The 19,699-nt window shown below is 36.7% G+C and overlaps 2 protein-coding genes across 4 annotated transcripts in view; one reads left to right on the top strand and one right to left on the bottom strand.

The window, feature by feature from the left end:
* The first annotated feature begins 24 nt into the window (after window positions 1-24).
* LOC148650497 (uncharacterized) lies at window positions 25-6,598 on the top strand. The gene is made up of 6 exons (XM_088604344.1): window positions 25-412; window positions 1,406-1,744; window positions 2,718-2,919; window positions 3,800-3,900; window positions 5,128-5,196; window positions 5,640-6,598. The coding sequence occupies exons 1-6, from the start codon at window positions 343-345 to the stop codon at window positions 5,678-5,680; spliced, it is 822 nt and encodes a 273-aa protein (XP_088460470.1). The 5' UTR covers window positions 25-342; the 3' UTR covers window positions 5,681-6,598.
* The window catches only part of apbb3 (amyloid beta precursor protein binding family B member 3), a 38,165-nt gene continuing 24,961 nt past the window's right edge, over window positions 6,496-19,699 (bottom strand). For 2 of the 3 annotated variants that reach the window (XM_088604340.1, XM_088604341.1), the window contains exons 6-13: window positions 18,920-19,066; window positions 17,445-17,572; window positions 13,210-13,324; window positions 11,937-12,024; window positions 10,905-10,988; window positions 10,530-10,645; window positions 10,000-10,179; window positions 6,496-8,154 (exon numbers count right to left, since the gene is read on the bottom strand). In XM_088604340.1, coding sequence (XP_088460466.1) covers window positions 7,930-8,154; window positions 10,000-10,179; window positions 10,530-10,645; window positions 10,905-10,988; window positions 11,937-12,024; window positions 13,210-13,324; window positions 17,445-17,572; window positions 18,920-19,066 — 1,083 coding nt within the window. In that variant the 3' untranslated portion in view covers window positions 6,496-7,929. The remainder of the gene's footprint in view (window positions 8,155-9,999; window positions 10,180-10,529; window positions 10,646-10,904; window positions 10,989-11,936; window positions 12,025-13,209; window positions 13,325-17,444; window positions 17,573-18,919; window positions 19,067-19,699) is intronic. The other variant, XM_088604342.1, reaches the window with a different exon arrangement.

Raw genomic sequence — 19,699 nt, 5'->3', positions numbered from 1 at the left:
AAAAAAAAATCAATGAGTGACCCAGGTGCTATAACTGTGGTCATGCAAACCACTGAAAATACATCCAGAACTTACACTCAGTGCTTGTACATCTCAGACGTCATTACTGATGTGAACACTTTCCATTTGACCTTCAACAAGTTATGAGTGATTAATACTATTTTTATAAGAGACACCCAGACAACATTTTATATATCTGTTTAGGGAATGTACTTTATATTTATCTTTATGTCTCTGGACTGAAAAATAATAAGCATAAGTGAAGACCATTTACAGGGATCTGTTTATGTTCTTTTTGTATACATTTTTAGTGATTTCCGTCAACACCTCAACATTTCCATCATGATCTACCAAGTGATTTTGTGTTTTTTAATATTAGTTCATCACCAGACAGTCTGTCAGCATGTCTCAGGTAAGAACAGATAATCATACAAAGTAATTTTAAAATGTAAAAAAAAAAGTATTTTAACATATCTGGATTTTATCCCTTCTCTGAATAATTTCTGTACAATATCTGAAATATCTACAGGTGTTAAGTATTTTTCAATTTAATTTTGCTTGCTTTATTGCACTTCATATATTTTACAATATAAGCTTTTGTCAGATTCACAACGTTGTTTAGTTCACATCATGTTTATAAAGAATTGCTTCATATGCTAATTTCTTTATATCTACTTTTCCTGATAATTAAATCCAACAGATACTACTGTATATTAGTGACGTTTCTTCTTTACTAAAGGTAATTTAAAACATTAAACACATCTAAAATTACAGTAAAGCAAAAGTGAAGAACACATTCCCTAAATTAATTTTACAAATTGTTTTATGGCATTTTAAAAGCATTTTCTACTCCGAATACATTAACAAAATATGCAGTAGATCTACAGTATAACAAATTAGGAAAATGTTTGTCCCCACATTCTATACAAAATTAATTGAAAGCACAAATGACTCAAAAATAATTATTTTTCCTGAATTATATTTTTATTATGAAAAATAAGATTTTAATGTGCTTCTTGGATCTGAAATTGCACAGAAATCACCACTGACAGTTCAAGTACGGTATTGTGTCACTGTAAGGAAAACAGAAATAAATTTTAAATTAGCTCTCTGCTGACTCCAAGCACCCACTAAACCTTATGTGTCAATAATAAATAAATAATAATAATAATAATAATAATAATAATAATATATTATTATTATTATTATTATTATTATGTGTCAATAATAAATAAATACTACTTAATAAACTAATGAAATCATATAATTTACCTGGTATCTTCAGCCAGCTTTCAGGAATAGCGTCAAATGCAGTATGGACAAAAACCTTCAGTTTCATGGAAAATAGTTCTAGATTTTTATTTTTAACATCTGTGATATCCTTGCTCCTTATTTTTTTCAACAGATGTAGTTGAAATCAGTTGCACAGCTGGATCTACAGTTCAGCTCCCTTGTGAAGTAGGGACCAGGTTTTGGAATGCAAACCCTGATGCTGGAGTTTCATGGTACAGATGCTCCGATACAACGTGTAACCAGCTGCTCATCACCTACACAGCCACAGAAAAGCTGATCGTAAAACAAGACGCAAAGAGGATAAGTCTTCAGTCCAGGAAAATTAAGCAACCTCACTTCTCCATTATCATCAAAGATATCCATCACCAAGATGAGGGGTTGTACCAGTGTGTGGTGTATAATCTACATCAAATAGAAACAACACACACAGTACATCTCAAAGTTACCAATGGTAAGGCTTTGATGGCTAAATTCTCACCATGATTTTCCTAATCATTACAGACCTGTGTAATACCAAAAGCCTTAGGAAATCGTAACCTTTTCATACAGTGAAACACTTATTTTCAGTGTGCCTGAGATTTTAATTTCAAATGTTGTGAGGTTATGTGAGTAAATTACTTGCTGAAAGCTCCTCTCTGCCTTTGCAGCTGCTTCCTGTGTGTCGAAGTAGCTGCCATACAGTACATGTTTTTTAACCTCCTTTGAAATAAGGTCACCTCTAGAAGGTTATAACAGCATGGTAACTTCAAAATGAGAGGTTTGCATTAAATCGGGATGGTGTGAGATCTAATCTCTCCGTTGGATTCTGGATGATTTTTTTGTCATCAGTGGCTTTATATGAAAATTGCCACTCTACTGTAAATCCTTGAAGATATGATTAAGTGATCAGTCTTTTATTGAAGAGAGGGTTTGCAAGGATAACTGAACTGAAACTGAGTTAAGAATGAATATATGTGAATATTGATCTAAACATTATGGTAAATAGTGGGTCTGAGCCTTGCATTTTTCCTACATTTCTCCTTGCAACATGTAGAAAATACTGTACTGCACATTTCTCAAAAGAATTCGGCATATTTTGCCTCAAATTGGCAATCAAGTTACACCTTTTTGTCCTGTTTTATTCTAAATTACAACAATATTTAATGGGAGTACATGGGGTTTGATAAAGAAAAGAGGCAACTTCATAAATACATAGATTCAAACATACATAATGAAATGGAAGGAACATTATGGTTGTTCATGTTGAGATTGTGTTCATTTAGTGTCATATCTTGTTAGGTTAAGAAAGAAAGCCTATTCACATCTTTCTCAATTTCTTAAAAAGCACTGCAAAAAGAGTAATCTTATAATATGAATAGACATATTGAATATTCATGTGTTTCCTGCTCAGTTTTATTTTTCTTCTTTTTAATTTTTTTTACAAGCACAACAGAGCCATCTAAATACAAGACCTTCAGACAGTCTGAACATTCAAGCTGGCTTAACCACAGTTTCCTTTAAAGAGCACTCAAGGACAGAAAGATCATCTCTGCTGTCTACTGTCACCATCACAGCACTATGCGTCACCTCCATTTTCCTCGGCCCATTACTCTTTTTCTTCTGGAAGTACAGACAACATCAGCAAAGGTGAGACCGATGGCACTCATTTTCAAACCGTGGAATCTACCCAGGTGTACTGTTCACATAATGTCATGAAACTGGTTGCACAACCTCAGATTACACACTAATAGGAAATGATGGAGAATTCTGAAAATAAAATAAAATCTAATCATTGAAGAGAGAATGCCACATTAATGCATGCATAACAAATTAACAACTATATTATTTAGATCTTATAATTGACAATAAAGCATAGTGAGTTTGCCACTACTGATCCAGTGTAGTGACTGTTGTTTTCTGTTTATAATTTGAAGATATAGAACTAGGAAATATCTTACTATAAAAGTAACTGAAACATAAAAAAATCAATCCATCAGATTTTATTTTAATCTATGGATTGAAAAAATATGGACACACAAAATCAAAGGTCCCTTTTTGTATCTTATCTTCACCGGAATAAACTCTCCCACAGAAAGTTTCCATCTGCACAAAGAGTTTGTAATGTTGAAGTTTCTTTACGATAAAAAACAAGAATGTGTTTTTTTTTTAATAATTTTCCCAAAATTTTAACATTTGCGGTTTCACTGCAGTGGCGCTATTTGGAATATAGCATTTAATTATATCTCAAATGTCAGCCAAAGCGTATTAGAACACGTCTGTATGCCTGTGGTTGATTAACATGCAATCTGAAGTATCCTGATGTCCTTTAAATCCAATAAACATCTCAAAATCAAATTAGCACTATCTCAATTGAATAGACAGTATACGGTACTGAATGTACAGTAGTTTGCCGTAAGCACTGAAAAACCATTCACTAAATAGTGCTGTTAATTCAATACAGTAGATAATTATACAGTTTCTAATTAATGACCAATGTTTGTTGATTCTCTCAATTCATTCTTGCAAGGACTGGAGGCACTTGTAGTCGGAGCAATCTTGGTCAGAGGATGGGTGATGAGCATATATACGCAGAAGTCTTCACGAACGCCTTCCAAAACAACATTTCAGGTTAGCATAATTGTTTCTTAATGTCAGGCTTAAATTCCAAATTCATTTAGTGGGTTATGGTAGCATGCCCAGGGCGGGTAATGAGCCTTCTGACCCCTCTGTTGCAGGACAGACCCTGGGTCATGTCATTAGCCAAGTATTACTGGAATGCAGAAGTGCACAATGATCAGGATTTTAGCATGGACATTACTTTTAATGGATCTTCTTTGGATTTGAGAAAATAGAGATGCGCTGGTGACCTGCTGGGCTCTTGGCATAAAGTCCAAAGAACCTCTCCAAGCCTCCCCACTGTAAGGCACTCTGTAGCTTGCAGCATATGAAAGGATAAATAGCTTTGATGAGTGTGTCACAGGAGCATGACTCTGAGCCCTCATTCTCCACATGTAGTAGTCTAATGAACCCATAGGTTTAAACAGTTGGCAATCAGAGAATAGGTGCTTATTTAAGGCTCTGTAATGGACTGGTGTGTTCCCTCAGCCAGGCAACTTTGATACAAAACCTAAACTATGAAACATTTAGTTCAGGTGGGTAGCTGCGTCAGCATGTGTAGGCTGCAAAGGAACAAGTAATAGGTTCATTCCATGCTGAAAAGAGAAGAAAGAAAACACAATGTTTCAGCCGTGGAGCCTTCTTCAGGTCTGATACATTTAGCCTTTATGTCACATAAATTAATATTTGGCTGAACTACTGAAAAGTATATTGGTTTATTATTATAATTATTGGAAATAATTTCCTTGTGAAATATGGATATAATAAAAAAACAAGATCAATTATTCAACACAAGGCAACCTAGTGTTTTTTTTAAGGAACATAAGGTATGACTAATAATGTTCCTGAAAGTCAACGGACACGGGAGCCTTACCTAGGAAACAAATCAAAAGTCAGAAATAAAATACATTTTACTAACGAAACACCTTTAATAATTTGAAATAATATTGTTTAAAGGCTGTTCTGTTTTTCATTGCTATTAAGACAATTTTCATTTTTCTAAACAAGAATGGTGCCCAGCAAGTTTCCAAGCAGAATATTCTCTGTTATGGAAATCCCAAAGACCCTATAAAAACTGCTTGAAACAACTTCTTGCTTTCCTAATTTTGTTCCTGATGTTACCATTCATCTTAATTCCTGTATAGACTCTGTGTTATGGACTCCGTGTATGGACCTAAATAGTCAATTGCTCCATCATGCAAAGAATCATGAGTGTTAACATGCAGCAATTTTCTTAAGGGGATGAAATGGAGGAAGATTATGAAAGTGTGCACTATGAGATGTTACGGAGAGACAATTCGTATAATGGTAAGTTGGATATTATAAATAAACAGGAACTAAAGGCAGCACATGGAGTTTAAAACAGTGAGATTGCAATAATAATAAAGCCATGAAGATCTAGCTTTGCTTTCACCTCATTCCTCTTTTCCCTTGCAGTATTATATTGTACATATTGTTGAGTGTTTTTAATTTTCCAAGAAACTGCAGAACACTTCAGTAAGAAATACGATCTCCTAACAATCATGTCTCATGTGGTAGATGCAGGAGTAGGTCTAGCATCAACACTTGAGTAAGAATGCTTAGACAAATGTCAGTTCTCAACCCACAATTTCCTATGACTGTACCTAACTTTTGTGTTTCCGTCTCATTGTTATTATCTGGGCTGTGCTTTTGAAAATGTTCTGTGGTATTTTTAGCTTTCAAGATATACCAAAGCCAATTGGAAAAAAATGTTTTATTTGTCTTGATAGATGTGTACAGCGACTGTAACCAGAGCTTTGGGATACGCTAGAGGTGGCAGAAGAGAGAGCCCCAATAGTGTGGATCTGCTGTACACAATGCCAGCTTACAATGTATTTTAACTGTTATCATTCATGACAGCTTGCTTGATTGGGCTGTGACGAAACATCATAGTTTGATTAGTTTGTTTTATTCTGGATGCATTCCAAGTTGCCATGGATAAGGACATCTGTTAAGAAATTATTTTTAAAAATCTCATTTACTGTTAAACATGTCATTTGAAACACATTTGTTCAAAAGGGAAATGTAATGAATTAGTTCATTTTCAGAAGAATACTTACAGTATGTCCTTATGAATGGAGAAGCAAAGTACATTTCCTTGAGAGGTCCATTCCAAAATCATATTACAAAAAAGATGTATATTTTAATCTTACACTTGGACATGCAGTAGCATATAGCTCTTTCTAATCTCTTTTCAATAGTCCTATAAAAACAGAAAGTTTGTAAACAGAAGAAGATCAAATGTATGGAAAGCTTCCCAAAACATCAATTGAACACATGAGTTTGGGGGTTTTTGTGGACATACTATACCTGCAATAGGACATACCATGTCCAATCCAAAAAAAAGGACAACAAAACAACTTAACTTTATCTTTTAGTATTGTAACAAATGTGGCAGCTCCAGAATAAAAGAGAACTGCTCAACAAGTAGTGAGTCAGTACTGAAAACAATATGCATTTGGTTTTACTATGTTTCGGGTAACTTAAAGCTCTGTCCTATAATGTACATGTATCACGCGTCTGAAAGTACAGTGTGTGGTCACTTATTGTACCTGCTGATGCAAAAAACGTTACCATTCAATAGTGTATTTTCAAGCAGTTTATTGTTCAAACAAGCACAGGGCATAGGATCCCTTCTGCACTTTGAATATGTATTCTTACAATAAAAAAAAAATTACAATCAAATCCATACATGTTCTACTGTTGTGCTAATATGTTGCAGAATTTTTACCGGTAGTATAAACAGCAAAACCACATAAATTAAGACAGAAATCATAGTGATAGCATCTCATATAATTCTCCTTAATCAGGAATTCAATAAACATGTTTATACATGCCAGAATGCAGTCATTACCATTCTTTTTACCTGTATATTAATAAGGAGACCTGAGTTAATTTGCTTTATAATACACTTTTTCAGGGAAAAACAATTCATTGAAGAATTAAAAGTTCCCCAGAACATTGGCAATTATCTATCAACACATTCAGGGGATGTGAACAGGGTCATCAGAAAATACTTCAGACAAAGAAGGGAAAAAAAAGCACATGCACCAACATACACTATTCAAAAATATGCCATTTTAGTCTAAATTTGTATTCCTTCTCATAAATGTCCTTACTGTAGTTTGTCAAGTACACATTACAATTGTCACCTTTGCCAGAATGGTCATGGTGCTGATATATGGATTGAGAAACAAAGGCAAACGTTAGGCCTTGACTTAAGAGTTGCTCATGAATTGATATATTTAAATAAACCCTACTAGAGTTGTCCACTAACCTCGGTTGAAATAGATCCCCACTTTACTCTAATGATTATTTGTATTGCAATGGTCAGTTGTATACCTATTTTATGCCAAATATAATTTTCACTAAAAGGTAAACAAATTCTGGGTTGGGAGACGTTCTTGTCCTTCAGTAAACGTCAAGAAAAGTGTCGAAGCACAACAGCAAAACAGAGATTCAGATGAATTATGTTTTAGTGTAAACACTTTCTATAACCTATACTATGCAAAAATAAAGAGTATTTTTCATATCCACTGATTTGACAGATTATTAATTTTATATAGATTTCATGTGGGGAATGGAGTTGCATTAAGCAGTCTCTTATATTCCACACTTCACCTAAAGTCATCCCGCTCATCAGTGATGATTTATACACCTGTTTCTTTCTCATGTTAACTCACCTTTAAAGTATCATTTTTGTATTTTTTTTCATACTTAGCATTTGGAGCCACTGAAGGAGAAGTATGGAATGTGAAAAAACAGCACCTTGATTTTTGTTTCATATTAAAATTGCACCTGAAATGTGCCCTGTAAAGATATGTAAATCATTTTAGAGACAATAAAACTGCCAGTCCCGTTAAAAGCAGGCAAAATGAGTCCCTGTGCTCGGTGCATTTCCTGTGGATGAGGCAATCACCTGTAGGAGGATTAAAATCCCATTCTGTTCTGGACTTTTTCGACTTTAAAGACAAAGGCAGGACATGTCTGTCTCTGCTCTCTCTCTGTTCTCCACAGCGGCTAGGGCATAGGTACTGCTGACTGCTTGTTTCTCAAGGTCTCAAAGAAGGCCAGCACCCCCTTCTTCATGCTAGAGGCCCCAAACTTTGGTGGGGAGTTCCCACGGCGACGGGGGGCAAAGGACGAACTGTCCATGGAGGTGGCACGCTTCACCTTGGTGCTGGCTCGAGACATTTTTGATTTCAAAGGTGGGGTCTGAGCCACCAAACATTTCTGATATTGAACCTGCAGAAGAAGAAGACCACTGTTAGGACAGCAATATAGACAACAGATGTATTTATTTACATAACTAATATGAAAAGTAGTTATCTTGAGGATCAAATGGCGTTTGATCCTCTTTGTGTGTGTGTAAAGTAATTACTGTACATGTTCAATTTAATTAGTTAAGACATTCTATAATTATATTATCTTTATTAGTTATTTTATCTATGCATCAGATATCTATCCCTATCTATGCATCTGATCATTTCAAGCAACACATTAAGTCCAATACTGTGCATATCACCCCTTAGTTACTATCATGTCCCGCACTCGCCTTCGCAAACCCCATTACATTCCCAAACCCACTGTTTCACGCTCTCATTCCTAACTCAACCCATCATATTCTCACAGCCACCAGATTCCACAGATCACTCCTGAACCAATTATCCAACCACGTTCCTCTCCCTTCAGTATTTAAAGTTCCCTCACGCACCAAACCTTGCTCACTATTGAAAAGCCTCTTAGTGTTTTCTAGTGCGAGTTATTTTCTTGTTGGCTTTTTCGGTTTTTGGACTTAACTTTCCCCTTTTGATCTCGTCTTTTGGATTGCGCATTTGGATTGTCTTCTCCGTTTGTCTCAGCTCTTTCTGGTTAACTGATCTCTAGCTTCGCCTATCGACCTTGCTTCTGGACAGTTTCTGCTATCCATACTGTTATAGTGTAACGAACAGTTCTTTCCGGACCCTATGTGGACGACACAATCCGACAGAGTGGGGAAACACTAGGGAAACGTCATGCAGGAAAACGGGGCTGAAGACAGGGGGGCGTGTCCAAGGTGCGCTGGTGCACGGGGGAGGTGTGGCCGAGGCGAACAATCCAAAAGAGAAGTCCTTAGGGAATATCCAAAATACAAGGGTAAGTCCAAAACCAGGAGATCCATCAGAACAAAGAATTAAAAACCGCGAAGGCCGGGTCGGAACCGGCGGACGGGGAACAGGAACGGGAACAGAGGTTAAAACCTTAACGGGACCAGGCGCTTCCAGGTCCCGGACTCGCACGATATGGAAATCAGATGCAGAGCCCGGATGAGCGTCAGCGCCTGGCTTTTAAGGTGGGCTGGGAATGGGAAACAGGTGCACAGAATAAAGTCTTGAGTGAAAGGGCTGGAGCACCCTTAAGGAGGGGGAACTAATATCGTGACATATAGTAGATCTGAGTGATCCATAAATGATCACTATGAGTAACATCAGTTGTTTTAGAATTCAGCAATTAATGTCACCACATTCAGACAAGGACATGAGGGATGAGGATGACAGCAAGGACAAGAACGAGAACACGGTGGCATGGTGGCACAGTGGTTAGCATTACTAATTGCTAATTGCTCATTTGTATATTCTCCCCATGTTCGTGTGGGTTTTCTCTGGGTGCTCTGGTTTCCTCCCCCAGTCCGAAGACATGCTGGTAGGTTAATTGGCTTCTGTAAAACTGATCCTGGTGTGAGTGTGTTTGTGTCTGTTTGCCCTGTGATACACTGGCGTCCCATCCAGGGTGTATCCCAGCCTGTGCCCATAACTGCCCTACCTGTAAGAAAATGGATGGATGGATAATACATATATCTCACACAGATCAATGGTAGAAAACACTTGAAATACAGTAAAGACTGAAACTTGAGAGCTTTAATAAGAACTATTTCATGTTTTCGCTAACTACTTATGATCTTTGTGGGCAGAAAACGAACATTTGTTGTGCTATGAAGGTCAAACACTTTATTTCCTAAACATGACCCAACACTGCTGGAAGCTGAATGAGTGGCTGCTCGTTCTTTGCGCTATAGAGACTTATCTCTTGTTCGGTCCTAGGAGTCCTCACCATGCAAGCCGCCTGCACTGCTTCGGACACACTTCCAGCATCAGGCTCGCACCAGAACACGTGACACTCGAAACGCTGGCGCCCTGCATCCATGATGACTGCAAATGTGTGCGTGTCGTGCCCCACACCAAGGAAGGTCAAATACCTCACCTGGCATTCCCAAAACGGGTCGTCGCCGTCCTGACAGGGAAAGCGGAAAAAGTTACAACCCGGAGCCTTTCTTGAGATCTATTTTATATGAAACACACCACAAAGGAAGTTAAATTGTGCGTCACAACTGTATCAGAGGATAGAAGAAATTCTGTGGTCTATCATACACAATTGCATCTCTGACCAAAATGTTGCAAAACTACATGGAATATGAATACTATATTTTCAATTTTTTAGGGATATTCTTTAAATTGTGATTTATCATCATCTGAAATGTGTTTATTAATTAAAGATTTATGAAAGTGTTACTGTAACTACTACATCCAGAAAAACACAACAAAAACTATTTAATTAGTTTTTCACAGCTTGACATAATTCACCTCTCCTTTCCACAGTGACAAAAGAGTGTCAGACACATGGATGGTAATGGGCTCCCATTCATCTCTGTCAACTGAATTTGTGACATTTTCAATTGCTCTGTTCAGCACTTCCATCCCTGCAAATGAACATACATGCACATGAACACCTGCCTTCACTGATCACGCAAAAACTATTTAATGATAACTTTGAAAGTTTTGATTCAAAAGCATTGAAACCTGTGGAGGAATTATTCTAAGTTCACCTGGACAATCTAGCAAGATAAAGAAGTTGCTATTTAAAAAAACATCTGGAATAATTGTGGTTTTGGATGTTGGAAATAATGTCAAATTCAAATGTATGGAATAGCAGATCATCATCAAACTCTTGACACTTACCCATAGCTCTGGGGACAGGCTGGTGTCCAATGTACAGTACCTGAAATTTCTGTACACTCAGTCTCACTGCATCCAGGAAATCTACTGTGAAAATAGAAGAGCCATTTACAAATCTGTAACACCTCCAATGTCCACAAGAGGGAGCTTTTTCAGAGCAGCCGTCTTTCAAAATGGTCCTTGGCATTTTCTTTGCTCCCAGCCTCCTCAGAAAAAGAACAAATGTTTTTTTCCAAACCTAAAGGCACTTTTAATCGATTCATCAAACTCATTAGTTCACACAGTAAATTACTGGAGAGTCATTTCCTTTTCTGAAGAACTTGTATTCTTAATTATTAAGAAATTTGCCTGTAAATTTAATGCTACAATTTCCAGTTCTACACGAACAAATCCGCAGTCAGATTTTCTGGTAGAATAACATAATGTTTGAAAGATTTCTGTTTTTTCAATATTTGTTTTCAATTTTAAGTCAAGAATTACTGATTCAGTGATTATATACAAAATATGTTTAAAATGGAAAATACACACATCTAGAAAATATTTAGCTAGTTCAATTTTAAATATTCTTAAACATTATTGAATATTAAAATAAACTATTAAACCAAATAAACGACAGAAACCAACTAACAGCTGAATTTCATTTCACTGGATTCATAGAAAGGGGTGATAAAAGGATGAAACAGAAAATGGAAATAACATAGTGGAAACATTACCAGCCAAAAAGGAATCAGAGTTATGAATGTTATAAAGTCCAGATGGGAGAGGATGAACCCCATTGTGCACTTTAAAACGTATTCAAAGCTTTGTAAAAAGTGAAACTGTTTGATGCACCTGTATAATTCCACGAGCATTCAAGCTCACATAAACAGAAAATGAGCGCTTTACACTGACCAAATACGTTTGGAGCAAACTGGCCTCGCATTAAAACCTTGTCACTGTAATAAGAGATTGTCATAAATCCTCTGTAATCTCATTAGCCTCTCCTCACTCCTCACCAAAATACACTGAGCCTTCTTAAGCCTGGAGTTTCATTACCTTGCAGTGGTAAGTCCTCTGGGGAGATACTTTCCATGGTGAGAGACCTGGTCATAGAGGGGTGCATCGATGCGCGTTCAGCCATGATCTAAGAAAAAGTACAGATTTTGAAAGCTAAAGACAGCTCCCTTTTTTGCAAATATTATTTAAATATAGACCATTAAAGTCAACCTCTAGTCTTTAAAAACTGTAGGATTTGGGGATTTTTTCACCTTAATGACTTAATTGAGTCGATTTAAAAAATATGGTCAATTTCAACAATAACTATTAAATTACCATGTTTCCTCAATGATTGTGCCATCAAAGGGTTGATTTTGGGGAATACATTTATCACCATTTTGTATGAAACAATTTGTGCACATGTGTATACAGTATGGTCACATAATTTCACTGCTCTTTAACATATTTACCCAACTTTCAGCAAACAGCACCATGAACAAGTTTAGGAAGGACCGGGAAGCTCTGCAGAATAGATTCAAATGGGTCTTAAAGGTTAATTTTACAGAGTACGATAATATTGCTTTCAGGAATTTGTGAGCTGCTTATAATAAACAGATTGTATTTACACTGAATGCAGCATGTAGAAGTATTCGACTCTTTTTCAGCAATAATAGTCTTAATCTGTCATGCTCACGCCCACTGGAGCGCTGTAGAGTAGACTAGCACTATCGTGGTAGCCGGCCATGCCTCTGCTCACCTATCACTTAACTTCGTTCCTAGTTTCCCGAATTCTGCCGTGTCTCACCCTGGATTCTTGGCCCTCGCTCCCTCTGACCTTGACCCCTGGATTTTCCCTTGTGCTTACCTCGACCCTGACCATGGACTCCTCTTTGTGCCTTGCCTGTCTACGTGGTTCTGAATCTCGCCTGTTTGGACTGTGACCCTGGACTGTGATTTGCCTGTTTCCTCCGCCCTGCTGCACACGCCTGGCTGCCTGCTTCCCCCACCTGCTTGTTCTCACCGGGCAATCCTGACCTGCCGCCTACATGTGAGCTCACCTTTCCAATCCCAGACCACTGCTTCATTCAATCGCAGGCAGCAGGCATTGCATTGCCATTATAATAAGTATATTGAAAAGAAGCAGGACAGATTTGTAGGTAATGCAAGGCCAATCAAATGTACACTGGAATCGCAAGGAAAGGACAAAATGAAACATGACTGAAATTTTTTTTCCAGTCATTCTTGGAGCTGGATGTTTTAGAGCTGGGAGTGTTTTCAAGTTACAGGGACTCCCCTCACTTCCGCAAAGCAGTTCAGACTGTGTTGTGATCACCTTGGAGCACATGTCATGGAGAGCTGTGGCAATAGCCTTGGCAGGAACATCGCAGCGAAACACATGGCACTTCAGCATGCAGGTGTCTTTGTCACTGGCTACAAAGGCAAAGTCTCTGAAGAGAAGAGACAGAGAACAACCATAAAGAGAACTTAGCAGGAGAGTTGCGAAATTGGAAAGCTGTGCGCGCCAACTCCCACCTTAAGATTGCCTTATATGCTTTGCTTGCATAAGTACCTGAGTTTTCACATTTCTACCACGGGTTTAATGTACGCATGGAACTGCTATAGTCTGACATCAGAAACTGAATTAAACTACTTTAAAGGTTCAAATGCCTTTCTTCAATCTGACAAGATGCAGAATAAAACATAAAAGATGAGTGTTGAACTGGGAACGGTTGTATGTCTGGGGGAGGGGGGATATACTTGTACAAAGACTGGAGTATTAAATATTTTTTTCCACTCTTAATGTGTTCTGGGGTGTTCAATTCCTCTCCCAAGAATCATAAGCTCTGCTAGTTCATTTCGTCTGATTTTGATCTTACAAGATCACTCTGTTCACTCACTTAATGTTTTGTTCACGTTGAACTTGACCTCTTCACAGATGCACTTCATTCAAGGGAAATTTCATGCAAAATGTTGAAGAGATAAGAAAAACAGCTGCTGCATTGTGTCAGTTTGTCAAACAATTATACCATCTAAGCAACCACTAGGTTGACTGGCCCTGAATATACAGAGTCCTGGGAGGAACTGAGTTTAAAATACCTGATCGGTACCAGTATGGCAAGTAATTTACGTGCAGACCAGCCTGGAATGTTGTACTGATTTTCTGCTTACACAAGTAATCAAGGATCCTCTGGAGAACTTCTCAAACACGCAAGTCACCCCCATTTGAGATTTGAAATTTACACACATACAAGAGTTATAACAGAATCATAGAGAGACACTTTAACAAATTAGATTTAATTCTGTTTTATTTGAAGTGCCTTGTTATTAAAAGAAGTTAGGTGTTATAAAAGAATAATATCTATTTTCTGTTGACCTGAACCTCATCTTTCTGATGGTGTGAGTTGAGAACCTAGAACTAATGACCCATTGTGGTTATTTGCAACAGTTTTGCAGTAGATGAAGGTGAAATATCCAGCTACAGGACACTTTATAATTTAATTAACAGACTCACATAACAAAATGTTTATTAGTAGATAAGAACTACTGATAATCTTTAAATTATGACCCAAGAAGTTTAACAAATATAATCACCTAAGAAGTCAGTTAGGATTTTAAGCAGGATGTCTTTATTCAAAGCTGAAACAATACACTATATTAATAATGTTGTTCTTCATGCAGTTCAAGCTTGGTGTCCTGTATGTGTTATTTCAACACTTTAATGTGCTGACAGTAAGAGAATTGCAGTTCCCACAGCTTTTCAATTATTCAGGGCAAACACTAGGATCAAAGAGAAAGATACATTATTTTTCTTTGGGTAGCAATGGCAGAATTCTAATTTCCATTTCATTATGTACATATTAATATTCACTTTCATAGATAATCTGCATGTAGCATGTGGAGTGACATTCTATACTTGGGTCAATCTAATTGATCTAAACACCAGAAATTCAAGTCAAAACGTACTCCCAAATGTGTAAAGTAGCTCAGTGTGGGGCACACAGGAAGGTAATTATCACATGATTTCTTGTTCTGTTTCAGAATTAAAACTCTAGTAACAGTTATTGCCTAAAACATATGTGTGGCAAGTTCTAAAAAATTTTTCAACATAAGCAATTGTAGTATTAATTTTAGCAGTTAAGAAGTAGTGCTGGGGAAAAAAATTATAGGGTTAAAAATTATAGAGGCACTCTTTTCTTACTTTGGTAGCATTACAGTGAGTACTGGATAATGCACTGTTTTTGTTTTCAGCCTACATAAAAAACATACGTTAATCCATTAAATCTAAAAGAAGCTTGCTTAACTGCAGACTAAAATTAATTGAATCATTTTCATTTCAGTAAACCCTCCATAAACCTAAAAACATTTTCACATCCTTTTCCTATAAATGACCTGTCACTAATACATATAATATTTAACAAGAGGGTAAATGTATTTAGTAAATAAGAGATGAGTGACCACAACCATTTAATTAAAACTGTTATCATATTTTAAAACTACTGTACATCTCAGACATTTATTGATTTACTTGTTATCTTAATTATGTGGCAGAAAGTTGTTGTTTTTTATAAGGGCACATTATCATACAGCAGTGGTTATGTGGTATGTGGTATAGAAAAAATATTGAACTCTTAAAGCACATTCATCTTTAATCTTTTCTCTAATGTCTGACAGCCAAAGAGCAGCTAATTGACTCATGCAGGTTAGGTTTTTATTTCCTATTTCTTTTTTTGTACTATTTGTAATTCAGAGGAATGGAGGATGTTTTATTAAAAATGTCTCATCAATGCATGAAATGGATTCATTTAAGTATGTTCTGTTCATAATCTCAAATGTGTAAGGGAATATGTTTCCATAAGAATCTATGAGTTGTCTTAGTATGAAAATGATACTATACATGTACTAATGAAATGTAGAAAAGCAATATAACTCCTTAATGAATGATAATATATAAGCTTTGTGCCCTTTAGGCATTATTGAAAAGATTATTACCATGCAAACTATTGCTACATTAATAACCTTGTAAACCAAAAAAGTAGTTACCTGTCTCTGTTTCGAGGGTAGCAATCAAAAATGAAAGAAAAAAACATTGTTAAAAATGACACCACTCTGGTGGCAAGTTTGGCATTCAATGAGAAACACTAAACCTGTCATCTAATGGCTTGGCTTGTGTTATATGCATTCCTTAGAAGAGTAAGGCAGTGGGAATCACTGTAAATTACAGGAAATGTGTGCACATAACACAAAGCTCTTCATGGGACTGTGTTGTTCCTTAAGAATGATGCAAAGTATTTAGAATGCACATGCGTAAAGGGCATAATGTTGCAAAATAAACCACTGTGTTAGCACGCTACTAAAACTATGGAAGTATTGTACTGCATTAGAGCTTTCACTGTAATGCATGTTACCTATAAGGGAAGGTTTAGGAGTGAGAGGATAACTGCAAAGCCCTTATAGTTAATATTTTATTGCTGTGCTAAAATTGATAGCAACAGACAGAAACCCCATCTCAAAACAACAATGTATCCATAAATTAAACACATTAACTTAATGTTGATGAGCCACAGGAAATTCTAATTCATTTGACTTACAGTACAATAGTTTGTCAGAATGAATTCCCCTAGTAGTCATTTTTTTTATCTTGTTAGCTGAGAAAACTTGTCTCTTTTTATCTTTACACAACCCAGTGGGAAAAACAAAAGAATATAGTTCCTAAAATTAATTTTAAAATGATATTTACAAACAGATTATCTTCAACCCAGTTTGCACCAGTGTGTAAGTACAAGGTAGAAATGAAGATTATATCAAAATATCCTAAGGCCATTGCATGCAGATATTTAACAGTTCTGTTCCATTTAATTTTCTTGGCATAATTTGCTATGTAAGTTCCAGTGGTCATAGTATGTGGCTGCATCAAATTAGACACCAGGGTCGCTTGCTGGTTATTCCTCAGGAGTATTCAGCAACGGTGCCAAAAAGAGTTCTCCACAGATGACAGTAGGAATTGTATTTTTCAGATCACGTCCTCTGCAAGCTTCAGTACTTAAACATACTGTACTGTTACCTCCTAGGTTGTCTGAAGAAAATCTCCCGGTACACTAATCTAAAGACTTTCCATTCTTAACTGAGGTTCTTTGCTGTGTATTAGTGAAGAGAATAACAAGAGGGACATTATATATCCTGTCATCACTCAGGTCTGTGCAATCATGAATAGTTCAATGAGGCTGCCCTAGAACAAAACAGTTTAAGCTTACAATATAAATTTTTAAATGTGATTCATGCAAGGACCAAGACATAAATTGGAGGCTTCAGCTCCCAACACTACACTGGCCAAAGGCTGTAAAATTCACAATGCTGGTATTATAAAATTCCTAACCACCCATGAATTAGCTTGGATTATCACACAAAACGTATCACCAATTCATCCAGCTCACCAATTTTTAACCTATCAATATTTCCACTATACACCAGAGCCCTCTAACTTTAGGATCAATCAGTTAGCTTTACTATTCTGGTAAAGATACCTGATGTGCTTGAGATCTCCTTTTCATGTCATCAATGAAGTCTTACCTGCCATTGTTACAGCCTACCCCCCATACTCGGATATTAATAATGGGTTGACAGTGGATCAGGCTGTGGTCTACTGGGTCAACCAGACTAAGAGTGTCCTTCTTCAGAATCATTACCATGTCCTGGCCCTGTGGGTTGAAAACCGTAGTCAAGTAATGCAAAGTTATAGCCCACATAGAGCACATACTGTAGATACAGTATTTTCTTATTTTCTGCAGTGGCAGTTATCCATTGAGATTCCTATAAACAACCTATTAATTCACATCCGCTCTGGACTTCACTGTCTCCCAAGGTGTTTCTTATGCTTTATGGCACGCCAACAGTCTATTTCTATAATTCGAAAAGCTTTCTAAATTACCTCATTGGAAACGTCAAAGAAGTGAGTACATAAAAGACCTACCAAACCTGAGCTGAAGTCAATTAGACATTATCAGGGTACAAGTCCAGTACATTGAGTTCATTTGATGACTGCTAGGTTTGGACAACTAATAATCAAAAAAGTAATTGGGAATAAAGGCCCTGTACAATTAACCCCTTTAGCAATTTCCTAGCCAGATAGATTACTGCCTTCCAGAAAATAAAATAAAAATCACGAAAAAAATCTGCAAGGCTACATTTAAAAATAGTAGTTCAGGTGGGTAGTTGCATTAGCATGTGTAGGCTGCAAAGGAACAAGTAATAGGTTTATTCCATGCTGAAAAAAAGAAGAGAGAAAACACAACGTTTCGTCCGTGGAGCATTCTTCAGGAGTCAACTTTTTCATTTAAAAGTAGTATTTCTGGGGCACAGTGCTATTAATTCCAATGTCACTGAAGCAGCCTTTTATGTTACCATTGCCTTCTGGAAATGTATAAATTTGTCACTGATTCGTCAGCTGATTACAGATTGTAATTGGTATCAGACTGCAGGTTTTGTGCTTTCTGTCTTTCCTATTCACTATTGCCAGTGGTTACATATTCCCATAATGCATGTCTACACTGACCCAGTATTAATATGGCCATAACTAAAAGCCAGATTGGTCTTAAAACATCTGTATCAAGTTTTGGTTAAATAAAAAAAAATTTAAGTGTATAGACAGAAGGAAAACCTCTTACTGGTACTCTGCATATTTTGAATTACATTAGTGGAGTATTTTAAATAAGTAAGTTTTAATATGTTTGAAACCCAAGTTCTTTCTGCATCAAGTACAAAAGTAACACTTATGTATTTAAGTCAATTTTACCAAATGTTTCAAATATATCTAATAGATGGGGATGGTGCAATCAGTCTTTACTAAGCTCGAATGCACAGAACTACAAAAGAAAGAGAAAATGAAAAAAGCACAAGAATGACGTAATCCTTGACATTTTAGACACAAAATCTGAAAAAAAAAACAGTGGTAAAAATATATTCAACACAGTTAGACATTTCCTTCTCCGCTTGATGTGCACTAGACCAGTGACTGAAAGGCGCTTCTTTCTCAATGCTATACTCACCTCCCCCCAGGCTCCTACAGCATCCCGGCCCTCACACTTACTGTGAGACAGCTGCTGAATGCAGTTATTGACAGCTATGCTGCTCTTGCCTGGAGCGAGGTCCTCCTCAGGGATCTCCACCCAGCCCAGTGAGCGCACAGCGAAGCACTATTGGGAACAGAGACAGGATCACGTTGATCAACAAAGACCAAAGAACCAGGATCCCAGGAGAGCAACTTGATCCACCTCATACATACTGTACATAGGAGCACAAATATTCTCTTAGACTATCTGTTTATTTTGGTTTCATCTGTACCTAACTGTTTTTTTAGGAAGTCACTGTCTACATTTTCTACAGGAAGTAATTGAACATCAGTGGAGCTGTCAAAACTTTCATTCATGTCAAAGATGTACAAATTTGTGAATAAAGAGTGAACACTACCGTGTATGTAAATGACAATTCCCAAATGACTAAAAAATCATAGACTTTTCCTCAGCCCTGAACTAACTATACTTCTTAGCAAAATAAAACTTTGATTTTCTAATTAGGCTGTGGTTGTATTGTGTTTGCACTGTAAATAATGCAGAAAGTACCAGTGCAGTACATCTTTGTCAGTTCAACTGTGTTGTATGTATTCAGCGGAGAGGAGTTTACAGTATGTTTCAGTTTTATTTGTTAATTATAAAAATATATAATTTAGTTGCAAACAGATACAACACAATTGTTGCAATTAGTATATTGAATACGCTCACCTGACATGTAGCGACAAAGGTAATTCAAATCAAAACTAAATATATATT

The sequence above is a fragment of the Lepisosteus platostomus genome, chromosome 13 (assembly GCF_059453375.1).
Source record: "Lepisosteus platostomus isolate fLepPlt1 chromosome 13, fLepPlt1.hap1, whole genome shotgun sequence".
NCBI lineage: Eukaryota > Metazoa > Chordata > Actinopteri > Semionotiformes > Lepisosteidae > Lepisosteus > Lepisosteus platostomus.
The sequence above is the reverse complement of the archived record's forward strand: the minus strand, read 5'-3'. Positions and strand labels throughout refer to the sequence as shown.